At 47.3% G+C, this 14,115-nt stretch overlaps 1 protein-coding gene across 1 annotated transcript in view; it reads left to right on the top strand.

Moving 5' to 3' along the window:
* The window catches only part of LOC125487330 (adhesion G protein-coupled receptor A2-like), a 130,295-nt gene that overhangs the window by 109,255 nt on the left and 6,925 nt on the right, over positions 1–14,115 (top strand). Inside the window, exons 10-11 of the mRNA XM_048618520.1 lie at positions 265–476; positions 6,000–6,208. Coding sequence (XP_048474477.1) covers positions 265–476; positions 6,000–6,208 — 421 coding nt within the window. The remainder of the gene's footprint in view (positions 1–264; positions 477–5,999; positions 6,209–14,115) is intronic.

The raw sequence follows: 14,115 nt of genomic DNA, 5'->3' as shown, positions 1-14,115 counted from the left end.
GTGTGTGTGTATGAGTGCTTGTGTGTGTGTGTATAAGTGTGTGTGTGTAAGTTTGTGTGTGTGCGTGTGTGCGTGTGTAAGTGTGTGTGTGTAAGTTTGTGTGTGTGTAAGTGTGTGTTTGTGTGTGTGTGTGTATGTATGAAGTGTGTGTGTGTAAGTTTATGTGTGTGCTTGTGTGTGTAAGTTTGTGTGTGTGTGTGTGTGTGTAAGTTTGTGTGTGCATGTGTGCACATAGCTGTAACTCCTTTCCTTCTCTCTGCCCCTCCAGAACAGCATTGCCCTGGCATCAGTGCAGTTGCCTCCTTCCCTGTTGTCCCGCTCGGCCCCTGGCATGGCTGGGAACAGCTCCAGTTGCCGGCTGCAGTTTGTGGTATTCCGTAATGGGAAGCTCTTCCCGAGCACCGGAAACTCGAGCAGCCTCGCTGATAACAGCGGGCAGCGGATCCCCTCTACTCCGGTCATCTTCACCGGGACAGGTGAGGCACTGTGGGCACTGTGCAGGCGAGGGTGGGGGGACAGGGGCACCGTCTGGGATTGCCGCTGGATGGTGTGAACACCAGCAAACACGGAGAATGGCAGAGGGGCGGGGGTTCGGGAGAGGGCACAGAGAGCCAAGCTGCTGCTTGGTCAACATGATGGTATAAAGTTGGGGGGTGGGCTGGTCGCTGACTGTGTCCGAAAACCTTAGCGGATCAGAGAGACTCCAGGGGAACAGAGAGAGAGAGAGAGAGAGAAACCGTGAACATATCATCAGAATGACACTTTGGGGCAGGCAGCAGTGGTACTGCCCATTGGCGAGCTCCTAGCTCAAAGCTCTCTCAGAGATAGTAGGAACTGCAGATGCTGGAGAATCTGAGATAACAAGGTGTAGAGCTGGATGAACACAGCAGGCCAAGCAGCATCAGAGGAGCAGGGAGGCTGATGTTTCGGGCCTAGACCTACACCTTGTCATCTCTTGCTCTCTCAGACAGCCCACTTTGTGAGCAGCCTGTGAGCTGGCCAGCGGCTTTCACTGGCAAACTGTGTTCCCCTGGACCTGAGAGCACTACCCAGCTCCTCTCGGGGAACGTCCCTAAGCTCAGGAGATGCTGCTTTGGCAGAAGCTATGTCAGCCACAGAGCCGGACCCGAAACGTCTGCTGGCCAGCCTGGCTGTGGTATCAGCGTACGCGTCTCTGTTTCTGTCCAAGTGAGCACATTCAGGAGCACAGCCCACACCTCCAACATGCAGTGAATCCTCCAGGAGTGAACTGAACTGGATTGATACACTCTTTCAGGAAGATTGCCCCCAACCCCTCACCTACCCTTCTGGCTCAGTCCCAATGGTCTCGGGATTGGAGGAGGGCTGACTGGCCGCCTCCTGTTCCCAAGCATTGTCGATGGTTTCTGAGGGTCTTGTTGCAAAGACAGAGAGGACTAGCGGGGAGCATGGGCACAGCTAACTCAAGCCTGTGTATGGACCCTGTCAGGTGTGGGGTGTTTTCTGACAGTCTGACCCCACACCGTGAGTAAGTGTGCGGGTCAGACTGTCCCGAGAACACCAGCAATGAGACCCGGCTTCCATTGGTTTGAGGGGGGAGGTCAGTCATACCTGGCTCTCAGAGACAGCCTGCTGCAAGGGGCTGGATGTCACTGCCTGCTCTCCCTGGCCATTGCAGAAGCTGATGTGAAGGGGGGTGAGCGGTAACTGGAGAGGGAGCGAAATCCCAGGCAGGGCCCAGATGACACCAGCTCTGATAGTGTGGGAGCGTCAGTGCGCAACAGCCTCAAACAGCAAGATACACAACAAAGAAGTGAGAGAGGGAGGAAGGGAACTCCCATGTTGAAAGGTCACCATTGCTGTAGCGGAGGAATCGAGGCAGCTGGCGTGTGCACAGCAAGATCCCAATTTGACATAGAGATAACTCAGCAGCTAATTGGTTTCAGGGGTTAAACAGACACTGAACACCACGCTCTGTGCAGTTTAATGTCGCCCATCTGCCTGAGTCCTTCTTATTCCCAGGAAATACCTGTGGGGTTTAAAACATGGGCAGAGGAGAGAGGGAGACACTGCACCCTGTCAATAAGGGCCTGAGATCAAGAAAGCACAGACAGACGGACACTTTCGGAAGGAAGCAGGGAGAGACCGAGACTTTATCCGCTGGAAGTGTGGCGGAGACGTGTTCAGTTGTGGACCCAAAGAGGATTCAAACACAGGCAATGTGTTGGGACATGGGCTAAAGGCAGTACAATGACACCGAGCAGAAGGCCCCTTCAGAGAACTGGTGTGGACAGGATGGGCTGAATGGCCTCGTTCTGCATGTTGACAAGTTTTGGTGGGGGGGTAACTTTGTGACACTTGCTGGGTGTTCAGCTGGATGGCCCAGTCCTGCTCTGGCACCGTTCAATGATGTGAGCTTGTTTGGATTCTCAGGGCAACCTACAAGATACTTGGGAGCAACATGCTATGTCAGGGTTTAAAGAACACGATGGACAATGTCATAGACCCGTAGAGCTGTACAATACGGAAGCAGACTCTTCGGCCCAACTTGTCCGTGCCAACCAGATATTCTACATTAATCCAGACCCATTTGCCAGCATTTGACCCATATCCCTCTAAACCCTTCCTATTCATATACCCATCCAGATGCCTTTTAAATGTTGTCATCGTACCAACCTCTTCCTCTGGCAGTTCATTCCCTACATGCACCATCCTCTGCATGAAAATGTTACCCCTTAGGTCCCTTTTAAATCTTGCCCCCCTCACCTTAAACCTATGTCCCTTAGTTTTGGACTCCCTTACCCTGGGGAAAAGACTTTGGCTATTTACCCTATCCATGTCCCTCATGATTTTATAAACCTGTATAAGGTCACCCCTCAGCCTCGACACTCCAGGAAAAATAGCCCCAGCCTATTAAGCGTCTCCCTGTAGCTCAAACCCTCCCAACCCTGGCAACATCCTTGTAAATCTTTTCTGAACCCTTTCAAGTTTCACGGCATGGTGACTCAGCGGTTAGCACTGCTGCCTCACAGCGCCAGGGACCCGGGTTCGATTCCACCCTCGGGCGACTGTCTGTGTGGAGTTTGCACATTCTCCTCGTGTCTGCGTGGGTTTCCTCCGAGTGCTCCACTTTGCTCCCACAGTCCAAAGATGTGCAGGTTAGGGTGGATTGGTCTGGGAAATAGCCTGTAGTGTCCAGGGATGTGTAAGCTGTGTGGGTTAGCCATGGGCAATGCAGGGTTACAGGGACAGGGTAGAGAAATGGGTCAGTGTGGACTTGTTGGACCAAATGGCCTATTTCCACACTGTTGGAATTCTATGGGTTCTATTCAATGGAATATCCTTCCGATAACAGGGAGACCAGAATTGAACCCAGTATTCCAAAAGTAGCCTCACCAAAGTCCTGTACAGCCATAACATGATGTCCCAACTCCAATACTCGATGTACTGACCAATGAAGGTGACCACATGATGTGGTTCCTCAGGGCAGGCAGTGTCTCCCTGCAGGATAGCTAGAACATTGTCTATGACACAAGAATGGGAATATGCCCCACACAGTCAGCTCCTGGGTCAAACTGTGCCAGTATACCTGCTGTGATGCATGTATGGTGTAGGTGGGCATTGAACCTGGGTCTCCCGGTCCAGAGGGAGGGACATTACCGCACGCTTCCCACCCTGAGCAGCCACCAATATCAGGCTGAGCTGTTCCATGATGTGTATTAACGGTGAAATGTTAGCCTCAGCACTAGACTTAGAGGGAGCCGAATTCCCTTCCTTCCAAATCATGTCCCAGAATCTAATGCATCGAACCAGAAAGGAGTTCCTCCAACAACATCAGCATCCCATGGTGCGTGTGAATAAATGTATCTATGCAGCAGCTCAAAAGCTGAAGCATAAATCCAACTTCTGTGAAACTTCATGTGGGGCTATTGAAACCATTCTGTACATAAGTAATTACAAATTGATGAATCTGAAATGCAAAACATACGTCCTCCATAATAACAGAAAGGTGCCTGAAACGGCCAGGAGTAAAATGATGGATTTTCCCCGGCTCTCCATCTCGGGCTCAGTGTGTGTCTTGTTGTTGCTATTTCCCCGAAGCCTCCTGCGGACTCTATCGGCCAATAAAATGTATCTAATGTTCAGAGCATTGATGAGCAAAAGTGGAGGACATGGGGTTAAGAGTGAATCCAGCCATTCAAACACCTGCCATCCGAGCTCAATATAGTACCTTTGAGGGACAGCACAGAACCATGGCACATTATTGTACCTGCCCAGAGATGTGTAAGTAAAGTACACAGGAATATTTTTTATACAGAATAGAGTGCAGTTAGCTGTTATAACTGTAGCTGCAGTTTTCCCTGCACAGTATCTTAATCTCAATTTCTGGCAACTAATGGCCACACAGCAATCAAAAGTGACTGCAACAGTTAACCAGAGAGAACTGTCAGTGGATATAAACAACAGGACAGATTTGAGACTGTTATATCCAGGAAGCAATATGGAAAATAACTGCTATTAATCTGAGTCCATATCACATCAAAGATAACTACCATTAGGTCTGCCACTGCCATGGTAATCATTTAATAAGTGATGCAGTTGGAGAGACCACAGTTCACCTGAGACAGGATGATAATGGTCACAAGGTTCACTTGTGAGAAAGAGAAATAAAGGGATTTACTGATGAAGCTTACTGCAGGCTGGTTAATGTGACAGTGCTGCTGCATCAGACATTAAGTTTCATTGTGTAACCCACCATGCAGAACAACACGTGTTTGCAGTAATAATACTGAATGATGTCCTTCCTTCCCTGCCTCTCCCCTAAAAAGCTGTGACAATGCTATTCAACATCTCAACCTGACAGCAGGGAGTGTCCTTCAAGGAAATGTGAAACTGAGACAGTCTCGGGAAGCTGATCTAAGGCTAGTTTGGGAGAGCCCGACCTTACTGATGCAGATGAACAAATTAGACAGCGAACCCGACACAGTCTGATTGGTAATACACAATGAGAGGCACTGGAAGAAAGTACAACATGACTTTTCAAACCTAGCCACTGTTTTAATGTCGGAAACAAAGCAGAAAATTCACCCAAGATTCACAAACAGCAAGGTGATCATGAGCAGGTTGCCTATTCCTGTGAGGTTTATCTGAAAGACAGTGCGTCAGGCAGGGCAGCTTTCTGTTAGGCTTGTGCTGGGAGCATCAGCCTGCATGAAATGTTGATGGGGATTCGAACGCACAACCTTTCAGCTCAGAGCATGGAGTGTGCCCGTCTGAGCCCCAGCTGACATCCTCAGTGTAATATCCCTCACTTGGGAAGAGGGACTGATGATCACAAGGAACTAGGAACAGGTTGTGAGCTGAAACAGCGTACGTCTGAAAGAAAGGAGCTCAAATTCTGGAAAGTCACAGCAGCTCAATTAACACCTGAATATGACAGAGACGCTGATGTTTCTGTGGAAAAGCCAATCACACATTTACTAACAAAGTTGTCCAATTTACCAGGAATACCAAGAGCTGCAAGAACTGGACAGGAAATGTCTTGTATCTGCCAAATGATCGGTGGTTGCATTTTCCCTCAGGAATGATGCCAGCCTCTGCCACAGGCACTGAGTCTGTCAAAGTTAATGATCCAAATGCTCCAGAAATCTCCCCCTTATCCCTGAAGGAGTCTCCTGCAGTTCCCCCCTCCCCACCCCACCCACTCCACGCTGCCCCCAGCGGGGCTATTAGCTGTCACTGCTGAAGCAAACACATCGAATGCTCATCAGTTCGCAAGGTGCTGAGATTTTGAAGGTGGAATTTTGTGGAAGGAGGGATTTGGAGCTAATTGGGATGGAATGTCACTCCCCCAACTCCGGGGTGGGGGTGGGGGGGAGGGGGGCGGAGTAGGACATCCTTCAGCTAAGGCAAGCCTGCAGAATGTTCCGAGTTGTTGGGGACTGAGAGGAGCTGCTGGTCACTGGCCGAGTGCAGAGTGGGAAGGGTAATTCCATGTTGTTTTCCTTCTGTCTTCCCAGATGGTTGTGGTGTGAATGAGAGCAGGGAGCCCATCCTGGTTTCCCTACGTCACTGGCAGTCGGGTGAAGACCAGGTGGCGGCCTGTTGGAACTTTGAGCTCCTCGATGGCTATGGAGGCTGGCAAACCGCAGGGTGCCAAATCACGCAGACCAAAGCCAACATCACAAACATGTGGTGTCACACATTGAGTAACATGGCAGTCCTGAAGGTGAGCAGACACTGGGTGTGTGTGGGCACGGCTGGCACACGGGGAATAGCTGCCAACACAAACCACCACAAGCTGTTGTGTTCTTCATTCGAACAGACACATGAGCAGTGCTTCCTTGATCAACTGTTCGCATCTTGCCAGAGATTAATGGCCATCTCATTGCAATTGATCTCCTTCACCCATTCTCCCCCAGACATCACGCTGTCTCTCTGATCCTCCTCCAGTTTGATTGTTAAATTCTCATGTCTCTCAACGGATGCCTCCATCGCCTCACAGCTCTCGGTCTCTGTCACCTGCTCCAATCCTCACCCTGAACCCTTTTGGATCTCAACCTTGTTGACCAGGGAGGAACTGGCTCTGGAAGTAAGCAGCTGATGGAGGGAGCCCAGCGAGCGGTTTTAAACATGGAGCTGTGCTCCTTCCTTGTCTCTGTCTGTGCACAGGAGAAGCCTGGAATGCAGGGTGATAGAGAAGCCCTGTGCACAGACTCACTTTCAGTGGAAGTGAAGAGTAGAGATGGTTTGAGGTGTTCCACAGCAGGGAAGGGTCTTACTGTTTTGAACTTCCTGACGTGGCCCACCTTAAGAAAGGCAGCAGCCCACACAGAAACACAAGCTGCTCTGAGAGTCCGTTACACCAGACTGATTGCCCCAGTTTTGAGGTCTGTTCCCAGTCCCTCCATTCACCCTCAGATCGAGTGGATGAAGGTACAGCTTCACTGAGGAGGTGTACCATTTGGTCAGGGATTTGTGACATTGAAACACCTCATGTTAACCAACAGAACTAGACCACAAGATCACACAAAGCTATCATTGTTGTGTCTGCTTGAATTGAATAAATTCATGTCACGGTTTAGTTTATAACACTGTCAGTTAGGCCCTGGGGCTTCCTTTCTCAGTTCTGCCAAGGATTCTCGAATGAGACACATCATAGAATTCATAGAATCCCGACAGTGTGAAAACAGGCCCTTCGGCCCAACAAGTCCACACCGACCCTCAGAGCATCCCACCCAGACCCATTCCCCTATAACCCATCTAATCTACACATCCCTGAACACTATGGGCAATTTAGCATGGCCAATCCACCTAGCCTGCACAACTTTGGACTGTGGGAAGAAACTGGAGCGCCTGGAAGAAACCCACGCAGACACGGGGAGAAGGTTATTTAGCTCTGCAGAGCCCACCATAAGGATACCACAATCTAATGTTCTGGTAATTTTCTCCTTCCTTCTAAACTCATTTAGCTGATTGTTTGAGTTTGGAATGAGACAGTGTGGGGCCTACTGTAGAGACTGCCAGTAACTTCACATTAGACAATGTTGGAGTTTCTGTTCCATCACCACATTCACACAAAAGGTTTGGTTAACCCTGCACACAGCCAATGACAAAGTTGTCTTCAGTTGACAGGGCAGCTCTGTGTCGATGCCATTTTTACTGGCTGTCTTCTCTCAGTGAGCTGCAGACCATGTCAGGAGGTCAAAACTGAAACTAACTCTTCCATCAATGTCACACCCCACTCCCACCCCCACCCAGAGGGAGGCCGTTCAACCCACCGAGCCTGTACTGACTCTTCAAGCAAGTATCATGACGTGGTGCCAATCTCCTGCTTCCTCCCCATGCCGTTGCACATTCTTTGTATCCAAATAATTACCTCCCATCAGTTGAGCCGACCTTGCCTGCGTCCCCATTCCCCGATTACTCACTGAGGGAAAAAGGTTTTTCCTCACCTTACATTTGCTTCTTTTGCAAATCACTTTCAGTCTCTGCCTGTGGGCCTTGATCAGTTCACGTGTGGGAACAGTCTATCCCAAAGTGTTCGCTCCATCCCTCCCTATGGTTTGGAAGACCTTTCTCAAATCTCCTCTCAGTATTCTTCTCTCCAAGGAGAACAGTCCCAATTTCTTTAATCTATCCTCATCCCTGAAGTTTCTCATCGCTGGATCTATTGTAAATCCCTTGTACCCTATCTCCAATACATTCACATCTTTCCTACAATATGGCACCCACAACGCTACACATTCCTCCAGCTGAGGTCGAGCAAGTGTCTTATACAAGCTCATCATCACCTTCTTGTTCTTGTACTCTGTGCCCCTGTCACTAAGTTGTGTTCAGTTCTGATCACTTCATTATAGGAAGGATGTGGAAGCTTTAGAGAGGGTGCGGAGGAGATTTACCAGGATGCTTCCTGGACTGGAGGGCAGGTCTTGTGAGGAAGGGTTGAGGGAGCTAGGGCTTTTTTCATTGAAGCGAAGAAGGATGAGAGGTGACTTGATAGAGGTTTACAAGATGGTGAGAGACATAGATAGAGTGGCTAGTGAGAGACTTTTTCCCAGGGCGGAAATGACTATTACGAGGGGGGCATAATTTTAAGGTGATTAGAGGAAAGTATAGGGGAGATGTCAGAGGTAGGTTCTTCACACAGAGAGTGGTGGGTGTATGGAATGCGCTGCCGGCAGTGGTAGTGGAGTCAGATACTTTAGAGACTTTTAAACGACTCTTGGATAGGCACATGGAGGATAGTAAAATGTAGGGTATGCAGGGTAGATTGATCTTAGTAGCATAATAGGTCAATACAACATTGTGGGCCGAAGGGCCTGTACTGTGCTGTACCGTTCTATGTTCTTAAAATTGAGAACACTGTGTGCTTTATTCATTGCTAACTACAGCCCACCTACCACCTTCAGTGATCAGTGCATGGAAACACTCAGGCCCCTCTGCTCCTGCAGCCCCTTTAGAATTGTACCCCCGGTTTTAGATTGTCTTCCAATGTTCTTCTGACCGAAGTACATCACCTCACACTTCTCTCACTGAACCACATCTGCCACCTATCTACCCATTCCACCAATCTGTCAGTGTCCTTTTGGAGTTCCACAGTGTCCCCCTCACATCTCCCAAGGTTGCTGTCATCTGCAAACTCTAAAACTGTCCCCTGCACACCAAGACTAGACCATTAATAAATATCTAAAAAAGCCCAGGTTCCAACACTGAACCCTGGGGAACTCTGTGACAAACCTTCCTCCAGCGTGAAAATGATCCATTCACCATGACTGTCTATTTCACTCAAGTCAGTTTGATACCAACATTGCTACTGTCCCTTGTACACCATGACCAAGAATTTTCCTCACAAATCTGTTGTGTCGCACTGTCTCAAACATCTTCTGAAATCCACATATACCACATCAACAGCATTCCTCTCATTGAGCCTTTCTGTTCACTCTTCAAAAAACTCCAGGAAGTTTATTCAAGTTAGGGAACATTAACACTGGACTGTCATTTCAGAGACCCAGATAATGTTATGGGGACCCGGGTTCGAATCCCAACATGGCCGAATTTGAATATGATTATAAAAAATCTGGAATTAAAAGTCTCATTATGCCATGAAGCCATTGTCGATTGTCAGAAAAAACTCATCTGATGGACTAATGTCCTTTAGGGAAGGAAGCTGCCATCCTCACCTGGTCTGGTCTACATGTGACTCCAGACCCACAGCAATATGGTTGACTCTTTAACTGCCCTCTGGGCAATTAGGGATGGGTAATAAATGCTGGCCTAGAAGGTGATGCCCTCATCCTATGAATAACTTTTTAACAAATTCAACATGAATTTCCCTTAAGAAATCCATGCTGACTCTTCCTAATCAAACCATCTTTTTCCTATGAGACAACTGACTCTATTCATTGTTTCGAGAAGCTTCTCCAGCCTGGATATTAAACTGACTGATTTCAGTCAGTCTTTATGTTAGTTAAAGGCTGATTTCTGCCTTTATTGCCTTTCATGTTTTACTCACTTTGTTCTGTGTCCTAACACAAAGCCACCTCTGTGAACACTGTCCCTTCCCAAGTATTGGGGACATGATGTTTCCAGCTCTTTAACTAAGTTTGCTGAGCTGCTGTTTGTGAGCTCTCCATCTACTGTGTTTGCCATTTCTAACCTACAGGAGGTTCAGACTGAGGTAGTCTCATACCCTGTAGTTTTTATGTTGTGTCACACTGTTGATTTTAGTTGAACACCATTAGCCAGACTACCTGTTCTGTCACCTGCCTACTCCTGCACTTCCCACCATCCAACCTTCCTCACATCCACTTTCCTGCCCTTTCCCCATAACCTTTATTCCCCGACTGATAAGAATCTATCTCAGCCTTAAATATACACAAGGACTCCCTGTGGCAAGGAGTTCCAAAGACTGAGAGAAGAAATTCTTAAATTGCCACCCCTTTATTCTGGAAGTGTGTCCTCTGGACCTAGGCTCTCTCACGAGGAGAAAACATCCTCTTAGCATTTATCCTGTCAAGCCCGTTAAGAATCTTCTATGTTTCAATGACATTGCCTTTTATTTTTCTAAACTCCAGTAGTAGAGTCCCAACCTGTTCAACCTTTTCCCCTGTGTGGCCCTCCACTTCGCTTCCTGCCCTGGCTCCTGGCTTTGAGGTCCCACCCTGACCTGGCCTTGCCTTTCTTCTGGATTTCCCTTCTTCTCTGGGCCTTTCTCCTTGAGTTTTGTCACTCTCCCAGGCTTTGTTTTTCAATCAGAATTCCAGAGTTGCTTCCCGTCCATGTTCCAACTCTCTCTTCCCTACTGTCCTTACCTACTACACCACCTCTCTCTTCCTGAGAGGTCCTGGGGATTCTTCTTCTGGCTCCTCCCTCATCCTTCAATGATTCCTGAACTTGCAAGCTCTGGTCTCCATCTGATGACAGGAGTGAGGCAATGTGGGGTCTCCAGCTGGACAGACCAGGTCTACCACAATACAGAGCCTGCTCCGTGCAATAGGGCACTATTGTCTGGTGAATGGATGTTTAAAGTTGTACTTGTGATAATCCCAAGGTGGTGTGAATCGCAGACAGATCAAATCCCACAGTGAAACCTGGTCTGATAACACCCTAACCCTAACTTGGATTTCTTTTCATTGTGGAGGTCAACTACCGCACACATTCACCAGCTCTTCCAATCTTGTTGACCTTTAACACAAACTTGTGTTGAACAAGAAAGGCCATGAACTCAATGTATTGTACTTGACGAGAGAGATCAGAAAGATTTCATTACAAACGCCTATAAAGGTTTCAAATTAACTCTGTCCTTTTTAGCTTTTCAAAAGCTTTTAGCTTTATCTTTACAAAAAGCCCCAGCATAGCTTCACTACTGTCTCCACCATGATTATATTGGTGCATGTGATCGCAATTCATTCATTTTTGAGTTTGGATTTTGAACTGGGGGCATTGGGCTGTGAGAATGAAGGTGTTTATTGATTAACATGTCAGTGAGCTACAATGTTTTTAAACCAGTGTGAGAGTGATATTGTGCCAATCATGGGAATTTATTTGTATCGTCATTGGAGAATTTTACAAGTGCATAGAGTAAACATTGAAGAGCAGAAAAAGATTTACTTTCATTTTGCATAAGTCTAGGTAGAAGTTAGATGCATGATGACAGTTCCTCCTGAAGAGAGGAGATATTTCAGAATAGTTAGCTCTGTGTACAGATTTTAGTTTCCACGTTCCAGAACAGAAGTGTTTGGTGAGAGCCATGAAGGGATTATTCAAAGCTGAGAAAGTCAAAGCTCAGTTGTGTGAATAATTGAGGAAGAGGTTATCAAGCTGTTAAGACAGGGAATTAAAAGAAACAATTAAGCTTGAGCTATAGGTTGTAACAGCGGAGGGAATTCTGTCTGGTGTTTGAATACTGTAAAGTGATTGTTTTAGAATAGATGGGATTGTATTTTTACTGTGTGTTTCACATTATGTCATATGTAAATGGATTGGTTTATTTTATTTCATCTTTTTTTGAGGACTATACTTTTCTCGTTTTGTGTAAAGTCAATCGGCAGCATTTTGCACTTGAGTTTCAGTGAAAGAACACCTCATTCAATTTTAAACCTTTGGATATCTCAAGCCCGGTGTCAGTCTGGCATGTGACTTAAGCAGTAATAACATCAGATGGGATCATGCTGCCACATGAGAGATTCTTGCTCAGGCTGGACCAACTATAACCAGTTTCCTTACAGCAAATTTCTGCACCTTCTTCTGATGATATTTCTCCAGCTGGTATCACTTCCCAAGACACTTAAAGCAAACTGCGAGTTGAACTTACTCATTGCTTAACTTCAGAGCCAATTCCAGTTCCAGCAGTTTTGCGGGATTTCCTGGTGAAGTATTTAATGCTGACGCACTGCTGTGTACAGTTTTGGTCTCATTACTTGAGAAAGGGATGTACCGGCATTGGAGGGGATGCAGAGGAGATTCACTGGGTTAATTCCGGAATTGAGAGAGTTGGTTTATGAAGAGAGATTGAGAGACTCGGACTATACTCATTGGAATTTAGAAGAGCGAGGCGTGATCTTACAGAAATATATAAAATTATGAAGGGAATAGATAAGGTAGAAGCAGGGAGGTTGTTTCCACTGTTGGGTGAAACTAGATGGGGGGGGGTGATATCGCCTCAAAATAAAGGGGGAGCAGATTTAGGATTGAGTTGAGGAGGAACTTCTTCACCCAAAAAGGTTGTGAATCTGTGGAATTCCCTGCCCAGTGAAGCAGCTGACGCTGCTACCTTGTTGAATGTTTTTAAGGCAAAGATAGATTTTTGAACAGTGAAGGAATTAAGGTTTATGGTGAGTGGGCAGGTAAGTGGAGTTGAGTCCACGAAAGATCAGACATGATCTTATTGAATGGGGGAGCAGGTTCGAGGGGCCGGATAGCCCACTCCTGCTCCTGTTTCTCACGCTCCCCCCCCTCTCACACACCCACACACCAATTCCATTCTGTCTTTCCCTGTCTCTCTCTCTCTGTCCCTGGAGGGACAGAGGCAGCAGCATTCCACCATTTTTTTAATGCTCTCGATTACAATCCCTTCTGTAAAACCTCATCAAAATGCATGCAAACAAACTAGCCTGCAGCCTCCTCAGAACCAAGCTCAGGAAAACAACTCTGAGTGGAACCACGTCTCTCACTCTTAACACACAAAATACATAACTTCAATTGAATGTGTTCCTCATACACTGTATATCTGGATTGTATTTCCTTTCTGGTCTGTGTTGTGTTTGTATTCTATGTTGTGTGCTATTTCAGCTGGGAATGCACACGTGGGACATGATTTGAAATTCAGATTGTTATCTTTCTAGGGGAGAAATGTACGAAGGAACCTAACTCCAGCTGTAACATTGATTGCGCTGGTAACCCCAGATTCACTTACAGTTGTTTCACTTAAAGTTGCAACCTTCAGGAATGTAGCCATCACTTTAAATATGGACTTAGTGTGGAGCCTGAGGTGTAGATTCTGAAAGCTTAAAGCTCTCTTTGAAGACACATGAACCACGAGATAGACAGTCACAACAGTCATAAAAAAAGTTGCATAGACAGATTGTAGTGACTTCCTGAGGGGGTCAAGGGGAGATGAGCTTAAAACCAGAGCCAGACTATTTTGGTGTGAGTGAGGTAGCACTCCTTCAAATGACAGGCAGTGGAAAGCTGGAACTCTATCCTGGAAAGCTGGAGCTCTATACGGGAAAGCTGGAACTCTATCCTGGGAAAGCTGGAGCTCTACCCCCGGGAAAGCTGGAACTCTATCCCGGGAAAGCTGGAGCTCTACCCTGGAAAGCTGGAACTCTATCCCAGGAAAGCTGGAACTCTACCCCTGGAAAGCTGGAACTCGACCCAGGAAAGCTGGAACTCTAATCCCGGAAAGCTGGAGCTCTATCCCAGAAAGCTGGAACTCTACCCCGGGAAAGCTGGAACTCTACCCCGGGGAAGCTGGAACTCTATCTTGGAAAGCTGGAACTCTATCCCGGGAAAGCTGGAACTCTACCCCTGGAAAGCTGGAGCTCTACCCCGGAAAGCTGGAGCTCTACCCCGGGGAAAGCTGGAGCTCTATCCCAGAAAGCTGGAACTCTATCCCAGAAAGCTGGAACTCTA

Source organism: Rhincodon typus, chromosome 40 (assembly GCF_021869965.1).
Source record: "Rhincodon typus isolate 14 chromosome 40, sRhiTyp1.1, whole genome shotgun sequence".
NCBI lineage: Eukaryota > Metazoa > Chordata > Chondrichthyes > Orectolobiformes > Rhincodontidae > Rhincodon > Rhincodon typus.
Note: the sequence above shows the minus strand (reverse complement) of the source record. Positions and strands in the feature narration are given on the sequence as shown.